Raw genomic sequence first — 16076 nt, forward strand, 5'->3', positions numbered from 1 at the left:
AAGGAAACCAGAGACCAGGGTAATGCTAGTCACCTCTTTACCTCTGGGATTGATTAGATCACTTGAAAACATTATTACATTGAATACAGCTTGTAAAATACATCTAAGAATTTATTAAACTTTGCTTTGTTCTTTCAGATTTCTAGATACAGAAATCCATTATATAGTTTTAGGTAATTTTTATAAGAACTTACTTGAGCCAAAACTGATGACATATGTCAGGGAGCAAGATCTCAGATGCTCCCCTATTTGATATTATCTATAACTACTTAATTCCTTTATTAAAGAGTAACTTTTTTTTTTTTTTTTTTAAGAGTATTGGTTTTAGAGAGGAAGGGGGGAGAGAGAGAGACATCAATCTGTTGCCTCCTGTAAATCCTCAATGGTGACCACACTGGCCAGGGCCAAATAATTTTTTTAAATATGTTTTTATTGATTTCATAGGGAGGGAGGGAGAGAGAAAAATATCAATGATGAGAGAGTCATTGATCGGCTGCTTCCTGCAAACCCCTTACTGGGGATCAAGCCTGCAACCCAGGCACATGCATTTATGACGACTTTGGGAACTTCTATCGCATACAAGGCAGAGGAATGAAATGACATCCTGTAGGAACTTTACATTCCAGGTACAGAATTACATGTGGCCAATAATGATGTGAGGTAGAAACTGTTAGGTGCCAGAGGTACATCCACTTATTTTTTAACAAATATATTAGTATCTACTATTTGCAACCTCTTCCAACTACCCAGCGAGAGTATCATATTTATTTAGTTTTTCCATAAAAACAAAAATGCTCCTTAATACCAACATGCTGACACATATATTTTTAAACTAACACATTTTTAAAGTTGTAATAAGTTATATATTTATTATATAAAGAAACATAATTTGTATTGCATAATTACATCTGACTTTTTTTACTGAACCCCATTATATAGCACTGGTGGCAAGAGAAATGGCTGTGCTTTTTCTTCCAGTCAAGTTTGCACCCTGCTTGGCTTTATGCATCCCAAGAAGTCTTGCTTTAGGTGTGGCCCTCATGGTATCCCCTTGTTCATTTTCACAATCAACCTCCCAAGTGGCCCATGATGTGCAAAGGGGTCCATGAAAAAAAGAGCCCCATCTCAGTCCAGAAATTCATCATAACAAAAGTAGACTCCAGACATTTTTTTGCTTGGAGGGCCATAATCCAAATTTGCAAAATGTGCCTAAGATTAAAGAAGTTTAAGCAGCACTACCCCAATGATCCTACTAGATATTAATTTGAAGAGCTTCAGGATCTTTGTCTAGCCTTTCTTGGCCCTACTCTGTTAATACCCAGGGAAAATAATGCAGTTCTCAGAGAGAACTTGGACAGCTCACAATCTCTTCCTCTTAGGTCAAGTTCAGCCTCCTATTATGATATCTGGCACCACCCAGTGGCAATCTTTTCTAATGTCCATGTGAATAAATAGCAACTTTGCAAAACTCTGGTATCATGGGAATGAATATTAATGAAGAAAATAGAATAATGTTGCATATCAAACCAACACAGTTTCATTTTTTAGAAGTTATCTACTTTGAAAAGTTAAGATCATTTTAAAGTTGTTTTACTGGCTTACTGTCTTCTTAGAAATGAAGAGCTTAGATAGTTTTTAAAAACCAAAGAAACTTTTAAAAAAATTCTCCCATTCTCTAACTGTATAAATATACTGGTTTTAATATAAAATTATATGATAGAAGGGCCCATTTGTAAGGGCATTACATTTTTCTTATGGGAAAACAAGAAAGTGTCAATATATCAGTGCTTTAAAAAAAGTGAGAAAATCAGGGCTCTTTCTAGAGAAGTCCTCCTGTTGTTCAATTATAATTATTTCTTCTAGGACAACTAACTGGAATACAGGATGGCTCTGTCCCACAGCAATCTAAAATACAACCTCTCTTAATATACACATAGAAAATATATGTCTTAACCAATCTGGAGGGAAAGCAAAATCCTGATAGTAAGATTTCTCAAATTATCATTTTCTCCCCCAAACTGGATTCGATAACAGCGTGGCAGCCTCAGAGTCTCTCAGGCTGCTGCTTACATCAATGATCCCTTTTGGGACCAGGCTGGAGGGCTGGCATTGGAAGGGTGTGAGGCACCTGCTGCCACAGCAGGAAATTAATAAACAAGGAACCATACTTGCTACATGAAGAATTCTTTAACGTTTGAGTATCTGGTTAATACAGATCAAGACTATGCCTTGATTTTCCATTCTTGAAAGTCACACTTAAAGTAAAAAATTTCTGTCCTGCAAATCATCATGTATCATCGGATACTGTAGAATTTATATCATGGTATCTTCTCAAAAGGAAGAGAAAAACAGTTCTTCATAGGAGCATTTTTTTTTTATCTTAAATGTCAATGATCACAAAAACTTCTGGCTTCTCTTCAGTATAGACCTGCATTGCTGAGTATGTTATCGCCTTGACTTCAGTTCCCTAAAATTGGGATTAGAGAAAAAACAAATAGGAAACAAAGGACATAGAAATCAGAATCATCAACTCCAGCAACAATTAGCAGAAAGAAAAAATTTTATTATTCTGAAAAACTAAAAACTTACATAAAACAATCAGTTATCAAATTGGTATATTATACATTGATCCAATAAAAACAAGCACACAGTAGATAGAACACTGAAGTGGAGCTAGGAGGTGGAACTCTAATCCTGGCTTTGTTTCCACCTGGATATGGAAGCTGTCGGACCTTTCCGGGTATCAGCTTTTTCATTTATCAAATGGATTGAATCAACACTAAGCTTTCCTACTGTTTGCTCAGGGCTCCCTCTCAAGTCTAACCTGGGCCCTAGGAACTCAGCCTATTCTCATCTCCTCAGCTGCCAATGCTCACTTTACCTCGTAGGGTTCTTCTCTCTCCACATGCTTCTGATACATGACAACACCCCACCCAAGTTTAGAGGCACAGGATTTGATGTTCTCTTACTTCCTTCTACAATAAATCTTTTTTAAAAATGTGGATTTTTTTGTTGTTAATCCTCACCTGAGGATATTTTTTCCATTGCTTTTCAGAGAGAGAGGAAGGAGAGAGAGAGAGGGTGAGAGAGAGAAACATTGATGTGAGAGAGACACATCAATTGGTTGACTCCGGCAGGCACTGGGCTGGGATCAAGTCTGCAACCTGGGTACATATCCTTGACCAGGAATCAAATCCATGACCCTTCAGTGCACAGACCAACACTCTAACCACTGGGCTAATGTGGAATATTTTTAAAATATATATTTAAAATATTATTACTGATTGATTTTAGAGAGAGAGAAACGTCAATTTGTTGTTCCACTCATTTATGCATTCATTGGTTGATTCTTTTATGTGCCCTGACCAGGAACCTGCAACCTTGGCTTATCAGGACAAAGCTCTAACCAACTGAGTTCCTGGCCAGGGTCTTCTACCATAAATCTGTGCACCACAAAATGTATCAGGGAATAGGTGACTGGCATTTGCTAGCTTTATGGAACCAAAGAAATTTGAAGATTTCAGATGGGTTTGAATGGCACCCACGCCTCTGCTTTTCCACCCTCTGCCATAAACCCCTGGGGAAACAACAACCTCAATCAAACTCAACATTCTGCCTGTGGCAGCACACACCATGCTACCTGGCATCACCTTAAAAGTCTGTCCACAGTTCTCAAGAGGGTACTCAGACTGACCAGTAATCCTCCATTTACCATTAAATTCACTTTCTTACTCTGAGGCAACTGAAATTTCACATCTTCACGTATAGCCTCCCCACTTCATTCTCATTCTCTCTCAATTGTGCTTTCTAGAAAAAACAAGAGCAATCAATAAGAACTGACTCATCTTCCTGCCATCGAACCTACTATTCTACTGTATCTGTGCTCCCATCAGCCTTTCCTCCTGTTACAATAGCCAGTCCCTGCTCCTATCAGAAGGCTAACTTCACTTCAACACCCTATCCCACACTCCCCTACTCCCTGCCCTTACCAACTTAAGGTCTTTGCTCTGAAATCATTCTGTCCCTCTCCAGTATGATCAATTTTCCCCAATATACTAGGTCATTTTCACTTAGCACACAATGGTGCTACAAAACCTCCTAGTTAATACAAGGCAAGGCACAGAGCTTTCTTACTAGCTACACCCCCGTCTAGCTATTACTGTTCAATCCTTGTTCCCCTTTTCTGCAATCTCTTCAAAAGAACTTTCTCAATATACTGCCTCCCACTTTCCCACCTCTCATTCCTTCTTTGACTCACCCCAAATACTTACACACATTATTCCACTGATTAGTTAATTCATGGTCAATTCAGAATCCTTACTTTACTCAACCTGTGAGCAGCCTCAAGAGCATTAGCTATCTGGTTTCCAGGGCAGCCCTCTTTTCTTGTTCCCTCTCACTAGGCTCTCCTTCTTTTCTGCTCTTCCAAACTTAGTACCATGGGGCTCAGTCCTCTCTCCTACTCTCTCCCTTAGCTACCCTTCCTCCTGGGTAATTTTATCTAGTCCTATGGTTATAAATACCATCTTTTCAGTGATGACTTCTAAATCTGTATTTCCAGACACACCTATCTCCTGAAAAAGCCATTCTATAAACAAAGCCTATTATCTGGTATCTCCATTTGGATGTCTAATAAACATCTCAATTATAACATATTCCAAAAAAATCCACTGTGTCACTATGTTTGTATTATAAATATGTTGTTTTCAATTTGCACATCCCTTCTACTAGTTTCTCTGTTTTATGCTTCTCTCTCCTGAGGATCCTGCACCGGGCTTCATTTCATTATATAATGGTTGAATTAATGATACTAGGATTTCCCAGTCACCTCCAACTAATTTAGGTCTCCTTGACCTAACGACAAGGGTCAGCAAACAACAAACCGCAGGCCAAATGCAGCCTGCCACCTGTTTTTGTACAGACAGTCCCATGAACTAAGAATGGTTTTTACATTTCTAACTATTGAAAAAACAAAACAAAAGCAATATTTCATGACATTTGAAAATATGAAATTCACATTTCAATGACCATGAAGTTTTACTGGAACACAGCCATATTCATTCACTTATGTTTTGTTCATGCTGCTGCAATGTTACAACAGAAGAGGAGTGGTTCTTCCGCTGCTCTCCGCCCACAAAGCTCAAAACATTATCTGGCCCTTTACAGGAAAACTTTGCCTATCTCTATTCCAATAGATCTGACTAACACAGAGTGAAGCCACACAGGTTGGCAAGTACAGAATCTAGAGAAGCACAGAAGGTAGAAAGTCCGTTAGAGAACATCTAATCCAAAACCTCAATTACAGGGGAAGAAGTGAAAGCTCGAAAGGCAAAGGGACTTACTTTTAAGTCCCACAATATTCAGTAACAAACCTGACCTTAGAACCCAAGTGCTGACTCTTAATCCACCAGATCAGATGTGTGTAAATCAGTGTTTTAATGTAATATTTACAGACAAGTCAAAGATGGCTGAGAAAAACTTACTACTTTATACCAATTTATTAGATTCACTGAAGTTTACTGTTACATATGCCAAACCTTATGGTAAGAGTGTACAAAATGTTTTTAATGGCTGGATTGAAAACATACCTGAGGATGCTTGGACAAAGAGAATTCTTCTCCCCACCTTGAAAAGGAAAATAAAATATGATTAAGATTTCCAAAATTTAATATTTGTTCTCTCTTTACATATTTTAAAATAAGCCTTACAAATGTAGTTAAGATACTAGAAAGCCAAGAGATGGAAGGGGTATAAATTTCACTTTGACTGCCAGCAGATAAGCTACTGAGGGACTTAGGTGCAACAGTCATTTCAACAAAGTTGATAGTTAAGCTAAAAAAAAAGTGCCCTAGTATAGTGTACATAGGTAGACTTTAAATAAACACTCTTGCCCAGCTGGGCATGGCTCAGAGGTTGAGCATCAACCTAGGATCCAGGCAATCGGGGTTTGATTCCCGGTCAGGGCACATGCCCGGGTTGTGGGCTCGATCCCCAGTTGGCATGAAGGAGGCAGCTGATAAATGATTCTCTCATCATTGATGTTTCTACCTCTCTCCCTCTCCTTTCCTCTCTCTGAAATAAAAAAAGATATATTTAAAAAATAAACACTCTTTAATATTATTTCACAACAGAGTAGCATGTCCAAAATTTTCATGGTACTCAAGGCTATAGAACAAATGAAATATCACCTCCCACTTGGGAAAACAAAATAAGGGAAAATAACAGATTCTATAATACAGTCTGAACTTGGATTGAATTTTATAACTTTCAAAAAATGTTATATATGGTTTGTATATAGAAGGCACTACAAAGGTACTCTCCCAGAACCTGGCTAGAACTAAGTATCCTCTCTCCCTTCCATACTAATGTGGCTGAAGATCACAGTAATAGAAGCAGTAATAATAGTAAAAAGAGTTAAGTTTTAAAACTCTGTTCAACCATTTATTAGCTAAGTACCCTGGACAAGCTGATTTCCTCACCCTAAAAAAAGAGGAGTTAATAAAAGACCTCACTTTACAAAAAGAAATGTAAAATTCAACATCAAATGGAAAAAATAGGTTTCATATAAAAATAACACAAAAGATATTAAGTGACTAACGAAAGTTGTGAAACACCAAGTGCAATCAAAGTGACCTAATCAAGTGTTTGCAAACTCTGGAGGAAAAGAATAATTTAATAGAAGAAACTGGTTTGAATGGAGTCTAAGTGTGAAGATCTATGAGAAAAGATGAATCAGTGTTTCCTATCACTAAGCTAGGTTTTATGCAAATATCTGTGCCAACTAGCAATTACATATTTTTTGTGCTAAAAAATCAACAAATTGGGCCCAGCCAATGTGGCTCGGTTGGTTGGGCGTTGTTCTGTGCACTGGAAGGTTGCCAGTTGATTCCCAGTCTGGGCATATACCTGAGTTGGGGGTTTGATCCCTGGTCGGGATCAAGCATATGGAAGGCAACCGATGGATGTTTCTCTCTCACATTGATGTTTCTCTTTCTCTCCCTCTCTTTAAGCATGTCAGGTGAGGATTAAAAAAAAAAAAAAATCAACAAATTGGGAATCAGGTTTAACAACTCAAATCAAGTCTGTTCTGACAACTTTCTGGTCCTCCAAAGCTGAAGTAAGCTCTCCCTCCTAGGTCTCTAACAAAGCTTTAACTACTTAACCAATTGAAAAGCCCTACCTACTGGGATGCAATTGATCCTCTGACTTTTCTGTCTCCCTGCCTGCTAAGTGCAGTGAAGAATATAACTTAACATCTTTCATGACTTGCTAGTTAAAAGATTTTCAAAACTTACCCAATGGACCGTAATTTGAAATTTATTTGATCAATACTAAGTACTTTCACTTCCTAAAGAGGAAAAAAAATTATTTTAATTTTACAAAAATGTTCATTACGGACCATCTACTAAACACATGTCTAGGTTATCACCTTTTCTAGGTAACAGCATATAACTTCTATGATACAAAGAAAATTAAAATATTGACTAATATAGAATTATAAACAACATATATTTCAAGGAAATAATACTTTATTCTTACATATTCAAGGGAGGTATTCTTAAAAATGTATAATCTAAAAACTTGAGTCAAAAGAATTTTTCTGTAAGATAGAGAATGACAAAAGATTTCAATCACTCTCAGTCTATTTTTTTCAATTTTATTGAGGTATAACTGACAGAACTCTCAGCCTATTTTTATGTAATATTGTAGGCACTTCAACTCTAAGATGAATGACCCAGTTGGAAGGGCACATGTAGTGGACCTGGTAAGGCAGAGAATGAAGGAATTATGGAAGCAAGGAGGGGCCATGTATGCTAGATAACAGTGAAGCTGGAGAGGTGTTCTCTTCTAGAGGTTGATGGCAACAAGCAATCTCCATCTGTCTTTTCTTTTTTCACATTAAGGAAAACTAAAAGCACCAACTTTTTAACTTAGGTCAACATGGCAGAACTCCTAAATTTCAAATGGGGCAAAAGGAACATATAAATGGACATAAGTATAGCTCCAACTTGGGAGACATAAAAAGTGTCAATAAAGGCAGTAGGTGTAGCCCTGGCTGGTGTGGCTCACTTGGCTGAACATCATCCATGTTCAATCAAAAGTTTGCCAGTTTGATTCCCGGACAGGGTACATGCCCTGGTAATGGGCTCGAGCCCCAGCAAGGGCTGTGCAGGAGGCAACAGATTAATGACTCTCTCTCATCATTGATATTTCTATCTCTCCCTTCTCCTGTCCTCTCTCTGAAATCAATAAAAAAAATATATAAATATATATATTAAAAAAAAAAGACAGGTACATTCTTATCACACAATCCTGATTAGTGACACATATAATAAGAGATCCAAATACAAATGGCATATACATAGATAAGCTCAGGTTAACCAAGAAAAGCCTATGTTCATTATAATCTCTGCAAATAGGTATCACCATTACATATCTGTATGGCTTGATTTTGCATCACATGTTCTACTTTACATCACTTGTTCTATTTTAAAAATATGAACTAAGACCCCATTTGCTCAGTAAAAATAAAAAATCCTTACTTACCCGGGGTATGAAGAATTCATCAGCACTGAACTTATAAAGCCACTCATCCAAAAAGTGAAACAGAAGAGACTGTAAGTCATCTCCTACACAGAATCAAAAAGAAACAACAGTATGTTTAATAATTCTCATCTCTAAAAACTTGTTTGAATTTAAAAGTGCAACAAATTTCTTAGGCAAGTTGAAAGAGGAAGAACAGGCTCATAATCAATTTTGTTGTTCTTAGTGTGAAAATATTCTGAAATTATGTAGAATACTACACACTTGTATAACAATCTCTTCCTTGTAAATAAATTGGTTACCTTGTGTTTCTACTTCTATTGTTTGGAGGGGCTCCACTGTCCCAGTATCTGTCATGTAACCAAACATGGCCATTGCACACTGCTCAAATGCTTCCTCCAGAGTATCTCCCCATGCATGTAACCTAAAGAAACATATTCATGCCCTGTGTCATTGCAAGAGAGAAAACCTGACAACAAAGTCAAAATAAAATCAATATGAAAAATATAAAACCAAAGGCCTCAAATCAGTTTAATGGCACTGAAACTGGGTGCTTTTAAAGCATCATTTTCATATTCTAAAGGAACCAAAACAGGAGAAAAATTAAAACTGGGGACATTAAGATTAAAACATCAGCCTTCTTATTTAAGCACATGGTTTCAAAGGCATAAACTCCAGCTATACTCACTGGACATCTGCTGTATGATCCAAATCTGCGGGGGAGAGTGAAAAACACTTATTAAGTAACTAAACTTGCTAATCACAAGAAAAGAACTCTAGTTCATTATTAAGAACATCAACCTTGAAGAGAGAGAAAACGTGGGCAGATCACACCTTTTGCTATTCATTTACACAAAAGTTAATTTCTTTATTAAGGGTTATTTTTAATTTTTAAAATTTCTTCTAAACATTTTCAGTTCTTATTGTGTTAATGTGAATTAAATAAATGGCTAAAGAACTAACAGTAACATAATATTAGCATATTAATGCTAAAGGGTTATTTTTGAATAATCCCAAAATTTACATATAAAAGAATGACAATTTCTGGAAGGCAGCAGGGCCTTGATCTCCTAGGTGACCTAAAAAGTGTCTAATATATTATAGTTTTTCAACAAACAAGTGTCACTTCCTGACATTAGTTACTTTTCCTCAGAAATCAGTATCTTTTCTAAATATCTACTGTGTGAATGATCGAAATTCTAGAAACTGTATCATCATCAAAGATACAAAATTTAAGATTTCCCTGTCTCACATTTTCATGAACAGCTAGTCAAATCCCAGATAAAATAGTTTTTGGGTTTTTTAAACAAGAGCCAAGTTTTTAATTTGTTGATTTCTTGCATTTGAAGTACTCCTCGATGATATCCTTGGCAGATACAAAGTAGTTTTAGAAAGTAAACTCTCCGATATATATTATGAGTTTTTTCCTGATATTCTCACAGGAATACCAGTAAGTAACAACTGCCACTACAGCAAGCTCCCGCTGGACCTGTTATCTCAACATGTCAGTCTGTTCTTCACTGGTATTAATGACTTCCATCAACTCTTCCCACTTAGGTCATAGAATACTCAGGGCGGAAGGAAGTCTTGAAGATCATTTAACATATAAGTCCTTCACTTACAAAAAGAAACCTGAAATCCAAAGATTGTGTGAGTTGTTCAGGACTACACTGTTGATTAGAGGCAGAGCTGGGACTAGAATTGAGATTTCCTGACTCCCAATTTAGTGCTCTTTACACCATAACATATGATCTCCTGATGGCACTCAAGGTTCAAACACATCTCTAAATCACTCAGATGTATTATTGAGGACTTCATATGTTTCAGGCACTAAGGAGCTCATAACCAGCAGAGATAACAAGTTAAAAGAAAATGACTAGCATTAACCCTAGAGAAATGAAAGCATGTATCCACAAAATGACATATGAGAATATTCACAGCAATTTTATTCCCCCAAATTAAAAATCCAGTGTCTGTCAAGAAAACAGGTAAAACTGAGGAATACAATGCAATACTACTCAGCACTGTATTAACATGAATCTCAGAAACGTTAAAAGCATCATTTTCAGATCTGTCAGCACCTTGTAACTTCATTCAAAACCCCTCTGCGCTGAGACCTGGCCAAACTTGAGCATGGCTTCCAGCAGCATCAAGTCACCCACCTTCCTAGGATTACACACCTCGTCCCTACTCCCTTTTACAATGTCTGCCTGAGAAAGTGCAACACAGCCAGAAGAATTTACTGTTTGTTCTAGACAGCACCTGGCCATAGGCCCTTGACATCAGTTCCTTAGAACATTTACTGAAAAGGGCTTACATAGTGAATATTTACCTCTTACAGCTCAGAAGTGTTCTTCTCAAGGACTCCAGAGCCATTCCTTCGAAATGTAATCATGAGGAAGGACCCTGTCTCAGTGGGGGGATAGAATCCTAACTTTGATAACTGCCAACTAGCAAATACTGCTGGCCTAATCGAATTTACACTGACCCAACTTTTCATAAATTTTCACTTCTGAGTCTCTACTGAGCTCCCCCCTCTTCCTCCATCCCTCATTATCCCTTTAAAAGGCCCAATCAGCTCTGCTCAAATCAGAATGGAGCTATTTCCCCTACTGTCAGTAGTTAATAAATAACATCCATTCATCACTTGAATGTCAGTCTGTGTTTAACTTTTTTTTTTTAATGTGTTTTTATTGATTTCAGAGAGGAAGGGAAAGGGAGAGCTAGAAACATCACTGATGAGAGTCATTGATCAGCTGCCTCCTGCACGCCCCCTACCATGAATCGAGCCCGAAACCTGGGCATGTGCCCTGACGGTGAATTGAACCATGACCTCCTGGGTTCAGGGGTGGGCACTCAACCACTGAGCCACGCCAGCCTGGCTTTAATATTGAGTGAATAAGCCAGACATGAAAGAATCTATACTGTGATTCTACTCATATGTGACTATTGTTTTGTTTTGTTTTGTTAATTCTCACCCAAGGATATTTTTTCCATTGATTTTTTAGAGAGAGTGGAAGGGAGGGAGAGAGCAGGAGAGACAAAGAGAGAGAAATATCGATATGAGAGACACACAGATTGGTTGCCTCCCAGACACCTGACCAGTGCTAGGGATCAAACCTGCAACCCAGGTACGTGCCCTAGACCAGGAATCAAAACCTTTGGTGCTCAGGCCAACACTAACCACTGAATAACAATGGTACATCTTTCAGTCATTCTTTTGAGAAAAAATGGTGTTCTGTGAAAAAAACAGTTCACAACTCAATTACACAAGTGCTCTGCCTCAAGATAATCAATACTTTTGACACAGCAGAAACACTTTATGAATATTTCCCATTTTGTTACACAGAATGTTAAAAAGGTCTGTACTCAATGGCCAAGATTTAATAAAATAGTTCTTACTGATTCATCAAGAACATTTGTAATTTTAAGTACACAATAATAAAGAATACAATGGCTACCAGCAGTTTGGTGCCGTGCTTCAATTTGTGCTAAGGGGCCAGGAGTATTATCTACCATTGTTTTTGCACCACCAGTGTAAATATCATGGTGAAAAGAGCAAATGACATCTCAGTATTATTACAAATGTGTTTTCACATCACAGATCCTCTGGAAGAATCTGGGGAACCCCAGGGGTCTACTGACCACACTTTTAAAAACATCTATGATGAGAGAGCACAGAGATAACAGTAACCTAGACTAAGGGGTTCAAGTAAGAATTCCCAAAGAAAACAAGACTTAACACTTTAAATGGCAAAAAACTAAGGGTGATCTATACCAGCTTGCTCATTTTTTAAAATAGATTTTTATTGATTTCATAGAGAGGAAAGGAGAAAGAGAAATATCAATGATGAATGAGAGTCACTGATCAGCTGCATCCTGCATGCCCCCTGCTGGGGATCAAGCCGGAAACCGGGGCATGTGCACTGACCAGGAATCGAACAGGAATCTCCTGGATCCTAGGTCAATGCTCAATCACTGAGCCACACCAGCTGGGCTGCTCATTCTTTTATTCCCAATTTCTTTTTCTTCTTTTTTTAAAATATATCTTTATTGATTTCAGAGAGAAGATGGGAGAGGGAGAGACAGAAACATCAATGATGAGAGAGTCATTGATCGGCTGCCTCCTGCACACCCCCCACTAGGAAGTGAACCCCCAATCCAGGCATGTGCCCTGACCGGGAATGAAACCATGATCTTCTGGATCATAGGTTGATGCTCAACCGCTTGCTGAGCCACGCCCAACCGGGCTTATTCCCAATTTCTGCTCAGTGCTTGATACACAACTGGTTCTCAAAAATATTGCTGAATGAATTAGATGACAACTGAACTGAGTTAAAGAGGAAAAACAGACCTACAGAGTATTAAAAAAATAATAAGAAACGAGAAACAGGCCCAAGGTGAAGTTGACTCCAGGACAGCAAAGCAAGACTAATATCAGCCCCACCCAGAAATGTGACCTTAAACCAGCCTGGAATTTCCTGTTCATGCCAGTGAGGTAATCTAATCTCCCTGACAAGCCCCTGCCACCTTTCCCACAAAGAAAAAAAGTGCCCTGGCCTGAAACAATTTCTTTTCTTTTGCTAATAACTTTCTTGTCATTCCAGTTTCTGCCTATAAAAATCTTCTATTTTGTACAGCTTCTCAGAGCTTCCTTCTATTTGCTAGTTGGGATGCTGCCTGAGGCATGAATCATTTAATAAAGCCAAGATCTTCAAATTTACTCAGTTGAATGTTTTTAATTGATTTTGAGAGGAAGAGAGAGAGAAACACTGATGTGAGAGAGAAACATGGATCAGCTGCCTCTGGCAAGCACCCCGACCAGTAACAAACCTGCAACCTGGATATGTGCCCTGACTGAGAATTGAACCCACCATCATCTGGTATATGGGACAATGCTTTAATCAACTGAGCCACACCAGCCAGGGCTGAATTTTGTTTGTTTTGCTATTATTGTTGTTAATCCTCATGGGAGGATATTTGAGAAAGAGTGGAAGGGAGAGAGGAGGGGGAAGTGGGGGGGGGGAGACAGAGAGAAAGAGACATTCATATGAGACAGACACATCCATGGTTGCCTTCTGCACTTGCCACAAAAGGGCTGAGGGAGCAAACCCACAACCAAGGTACGTGCCCTTGGCCAGGAATCAAACCTGCGACCCTTTGGTGCGTGGGCCAACACTCTGACAGCTGAGCCACACCAGCCAGGGCAGAATTTTGTTTTTTTAACAAGGGAAAGATTGGGGTAGACCTGGGGGTGGTCAGTGGCAAGAAATGAAGCTTTGGAAGGAAATACAGACTAAAATTATATCATACAAGGATTCTGTATAAAATGTTGACAAGTAGGATACAGTATGACCAAGTAGGATTTATTCTTGGAATGCAAAGATTCAATTATTTGAAAACAGAGTGTATAAACAGGCACAATCCCAATGGAGAACAATTTGGCAATAACTTTGAAGTTAAAAATGTACACATCCTTTGACAAAGCAATGCAACTTTTAGAAACGTATCCTACATATATGCAAAACAATGGATGTACAAGTATATTCACTGCTTCATTGTCTAAAAACAAAATAGTGAAAATTTCATAAATGTGCATCAATTGGAAATTGGTTAAAGTAAATGCTAAAACGTTTTTCATACACACAGATTGAATCTAGTGAGGAAGACTAGGTGGCTTGACATCAGAGCTGAAAGACTTCAATGCGTATTTGTTGTACTTTTTGAATTTTGAGTCGTATATACGACCTACGAAAAGTGATTTTTAAAAATTGTTTTTAAATGAGAAAGAAAATGAGCTAGGTAAGTATACAGGGTCCAGATAGTATAGAACCTAGTATGCTATGGTAAATAGTTGGACTCCATACAGAAGGCAACGGTAAGTTAATGAAGATTTTAAGGAGGGCTCTGGCCACGTAGCTTAGTTTATTAGAGCGTCTTCCAGATATGCCAAGGTTGCAGGTTCCATCCCGAGTCCGGGCACATACAAGAATCAACCAATGATTGCATCAGTAAGTGGAACAACAAACTGAAGTTTCTCTCCCTTCCTCTCTCTCAAATCAATAAAAAAGAAAGATTTTAAGCAGGTAAATAAGTCAGATTTGTGCTCCCCAAATCACAGGCACTTTTAGGGATGATAGCTTAACGTTTATATTTAAAAAAACAACTTTGGAGATCTGCACTATACTTTCTTACTTATAATCTCATGTCCTGAGCCTGGGGAGCGTCAGTCTGGAGAGGGGACAGCAGCCTAATTGCTAAGTGAGGCAGAGGAGTGTGCGGGGGTGCCCCGGCCCCGGCGTGGGCAGCGCTGAGGCACTCTGTATTTATTCTCTAGTTAAGAAGCGAGGCCAGCGGCCGGGCAGCATCTACGAGAAGTTCAACAAGATGCAGGTAAAAACCAAGTTAGAAGGCCCCTACTTAGCTTTCCGAGTCCTCTAACCTCGCCACACTCTATCTCATTGTTGGAAATACAAGGGGGCGACAACCACACGAATGCCTGAAAATACGCTTATCTTTAGAATGAATACACTAGAACTCCAAGATAAATGTGATTAGGCGTATCTAAAAAAGTTCAAGAGATTGTAAAAGTGGGAGCCCAGGTTTCTCGACTCTCAGACCAAGTGGCTTTTTCCTTCAGCACTCCCGGAACAAATACAAACGAGACTACAACACAGGGCGAAATGGGATCGCGCCTCAAGCACCTTAAGCGCAAAAGTGGCAAGCGATGCCGGAAGCCCCGGGCAGGGAGAGCAGATGAGAGAAGCCAGCCACCTACTCACACTCGTACTTCCGATTGACGGGAGGATACTTGGCCTTGGTCGCCTTCTGCTCCTCAGTTAAATTGTAGTCCCTAATATCTTCCTCTTCCTGCGCCATGGTTGCAGCTTTGGACACCGTACTTCCGTCCTTCATCGGTAGGACTTCGGTCCTGATTTACAACTTCCGCTCTAGGCTCCACCCCTTGGCGTGGACCCTTAAAGCAGCGGGACTTCTAAGGGATTTACTTCATTCCCCTAAGACTTTCGCCCTAGGCTTCCTTGCTTGGAGCACATCTTTTAAAAGTGGAGGCCCCATTTTCTGGGCTTCTTTCATCAATGGTTCTTTCTAAGGACTAAAGAAACAAATAAATTGGAGCACCTGGGAGTAAGGGAGCCTTGAATTAGACCTTCTAGGTCAGAGTGATAGAGGCCTTTTCTTGGTGCCTCAGTTGATAACTGCTAGACCGGAAAGCACCCGAGGTTTCTCGCCTGAGTACTTTGAAAGGGTCGTTAGCTTAACAGCCCTTAAGAAAATGGCTGCCCCCAGGAGAGTGCGGACTACACGGCTCACGTGACCCCCGGCGGGGGATGCACTCCCACCAACCCCGCGCGCGCGCAATGGAAGGAAGTCGACTGCGGGCAGTAGCGGGCGGGGGGGGGGCGGGCAGGAGCGGAGCGCGCGCCTTGGCTTCGCGGAGAGCGACTCCACGCGTCCGGATAGGCTGCGAAAGCAGATTGCCCGCCCACCTCGCCGTTCTGTGCGCTCCGATT

General features: G+C 39.3%; 1 protein-coding gene across 4 annotated transcripts; it reads right to left on the reverse strand.

Moving 5' to 3' along the window:
- Nucleotides 1-409: 409 nt before the first annotated feature.
- On the reverse strand, nucleotides 410-15853 carry ZBTB8OS (zinc finger and BTB domain containing 8 opposite strand). 4 transcript variants are annotated; one of them, XM_081143581.1, is made up of 7 exons: nucleotides 15327-15853; nucleotides 9233-9257; nucleotides 8847-8968; nucleotides 8548-8630; nucleotides 7296-7348; nucleotides 5589-5625; nucleotides 410-2467 (listed from the first exon to the last, which is right to left on the reverse strand). In XM_081143581.1, exons 1-7 carry the CDS (start codon nucleotides 15457-15459, stop codon nucleotides 2381-2383), a joined length of 540 nt encoding a protein of 179 aa, XP_080999707.1. In that variant the 5' UTR covers nucleotides 15460-15853; the 3' UTR covers nucleotides 410-2380. The 4 variants fall into 4 exon arrangements, with proteins under 4 accessions (XP_080999707.1, XP_080999709.1, XP_080999708.1 ...); XM_081143583.1 differs by having other exon boundaries at nucleotides 15323-15450; XM_081143582.1 differs by lacking the exon at nucleotides 9233-9257 and having other exon boundaries at nucleotides 15323-15836.
- Nucleotides 15854-16076: the final 223 nt, after the last annotated feature.

The sequence above is a fragment of the Miniopterus schreibersii genome (genome assembly GCF_964146895.1).
Source record: "Miniopterus schreibersii genome assembly, chromosome: 8".
NCBI classification, from domain to species: domain Eukaryota; kingdom Metazoa; phylum Chordata; class Mammalia; order Chiroptera; family Miniopteridae; genus Miniopterus; species Miniopterus schreibersii.

Bases quoted from the DNA above. Each gene is read 5' to 3' on its own strand.
- ZBTB8OS (XM_081143581.1), bottom strand. From the start codon at position 15,459: ATGAAGGACGGAAGTACGGTGTCCAAAGCTGCAACCATGGCGCAGGAA. The intron at 7,349-8,547 runs GTAAGTAAGGAT...TTTCCTCTTTAG, and splicing joins ATGAATTCTTCATACCCCGG to GAAGTGAAAGTACTTAGTAT. The intron at 5,626-7,295 runs GTAAGTTTTGAA...TTCCTTTTCAAG, and splicing joins TTCAAATTACGGTCCATTGG to GTGGGGAGAAGAATTCTCTT.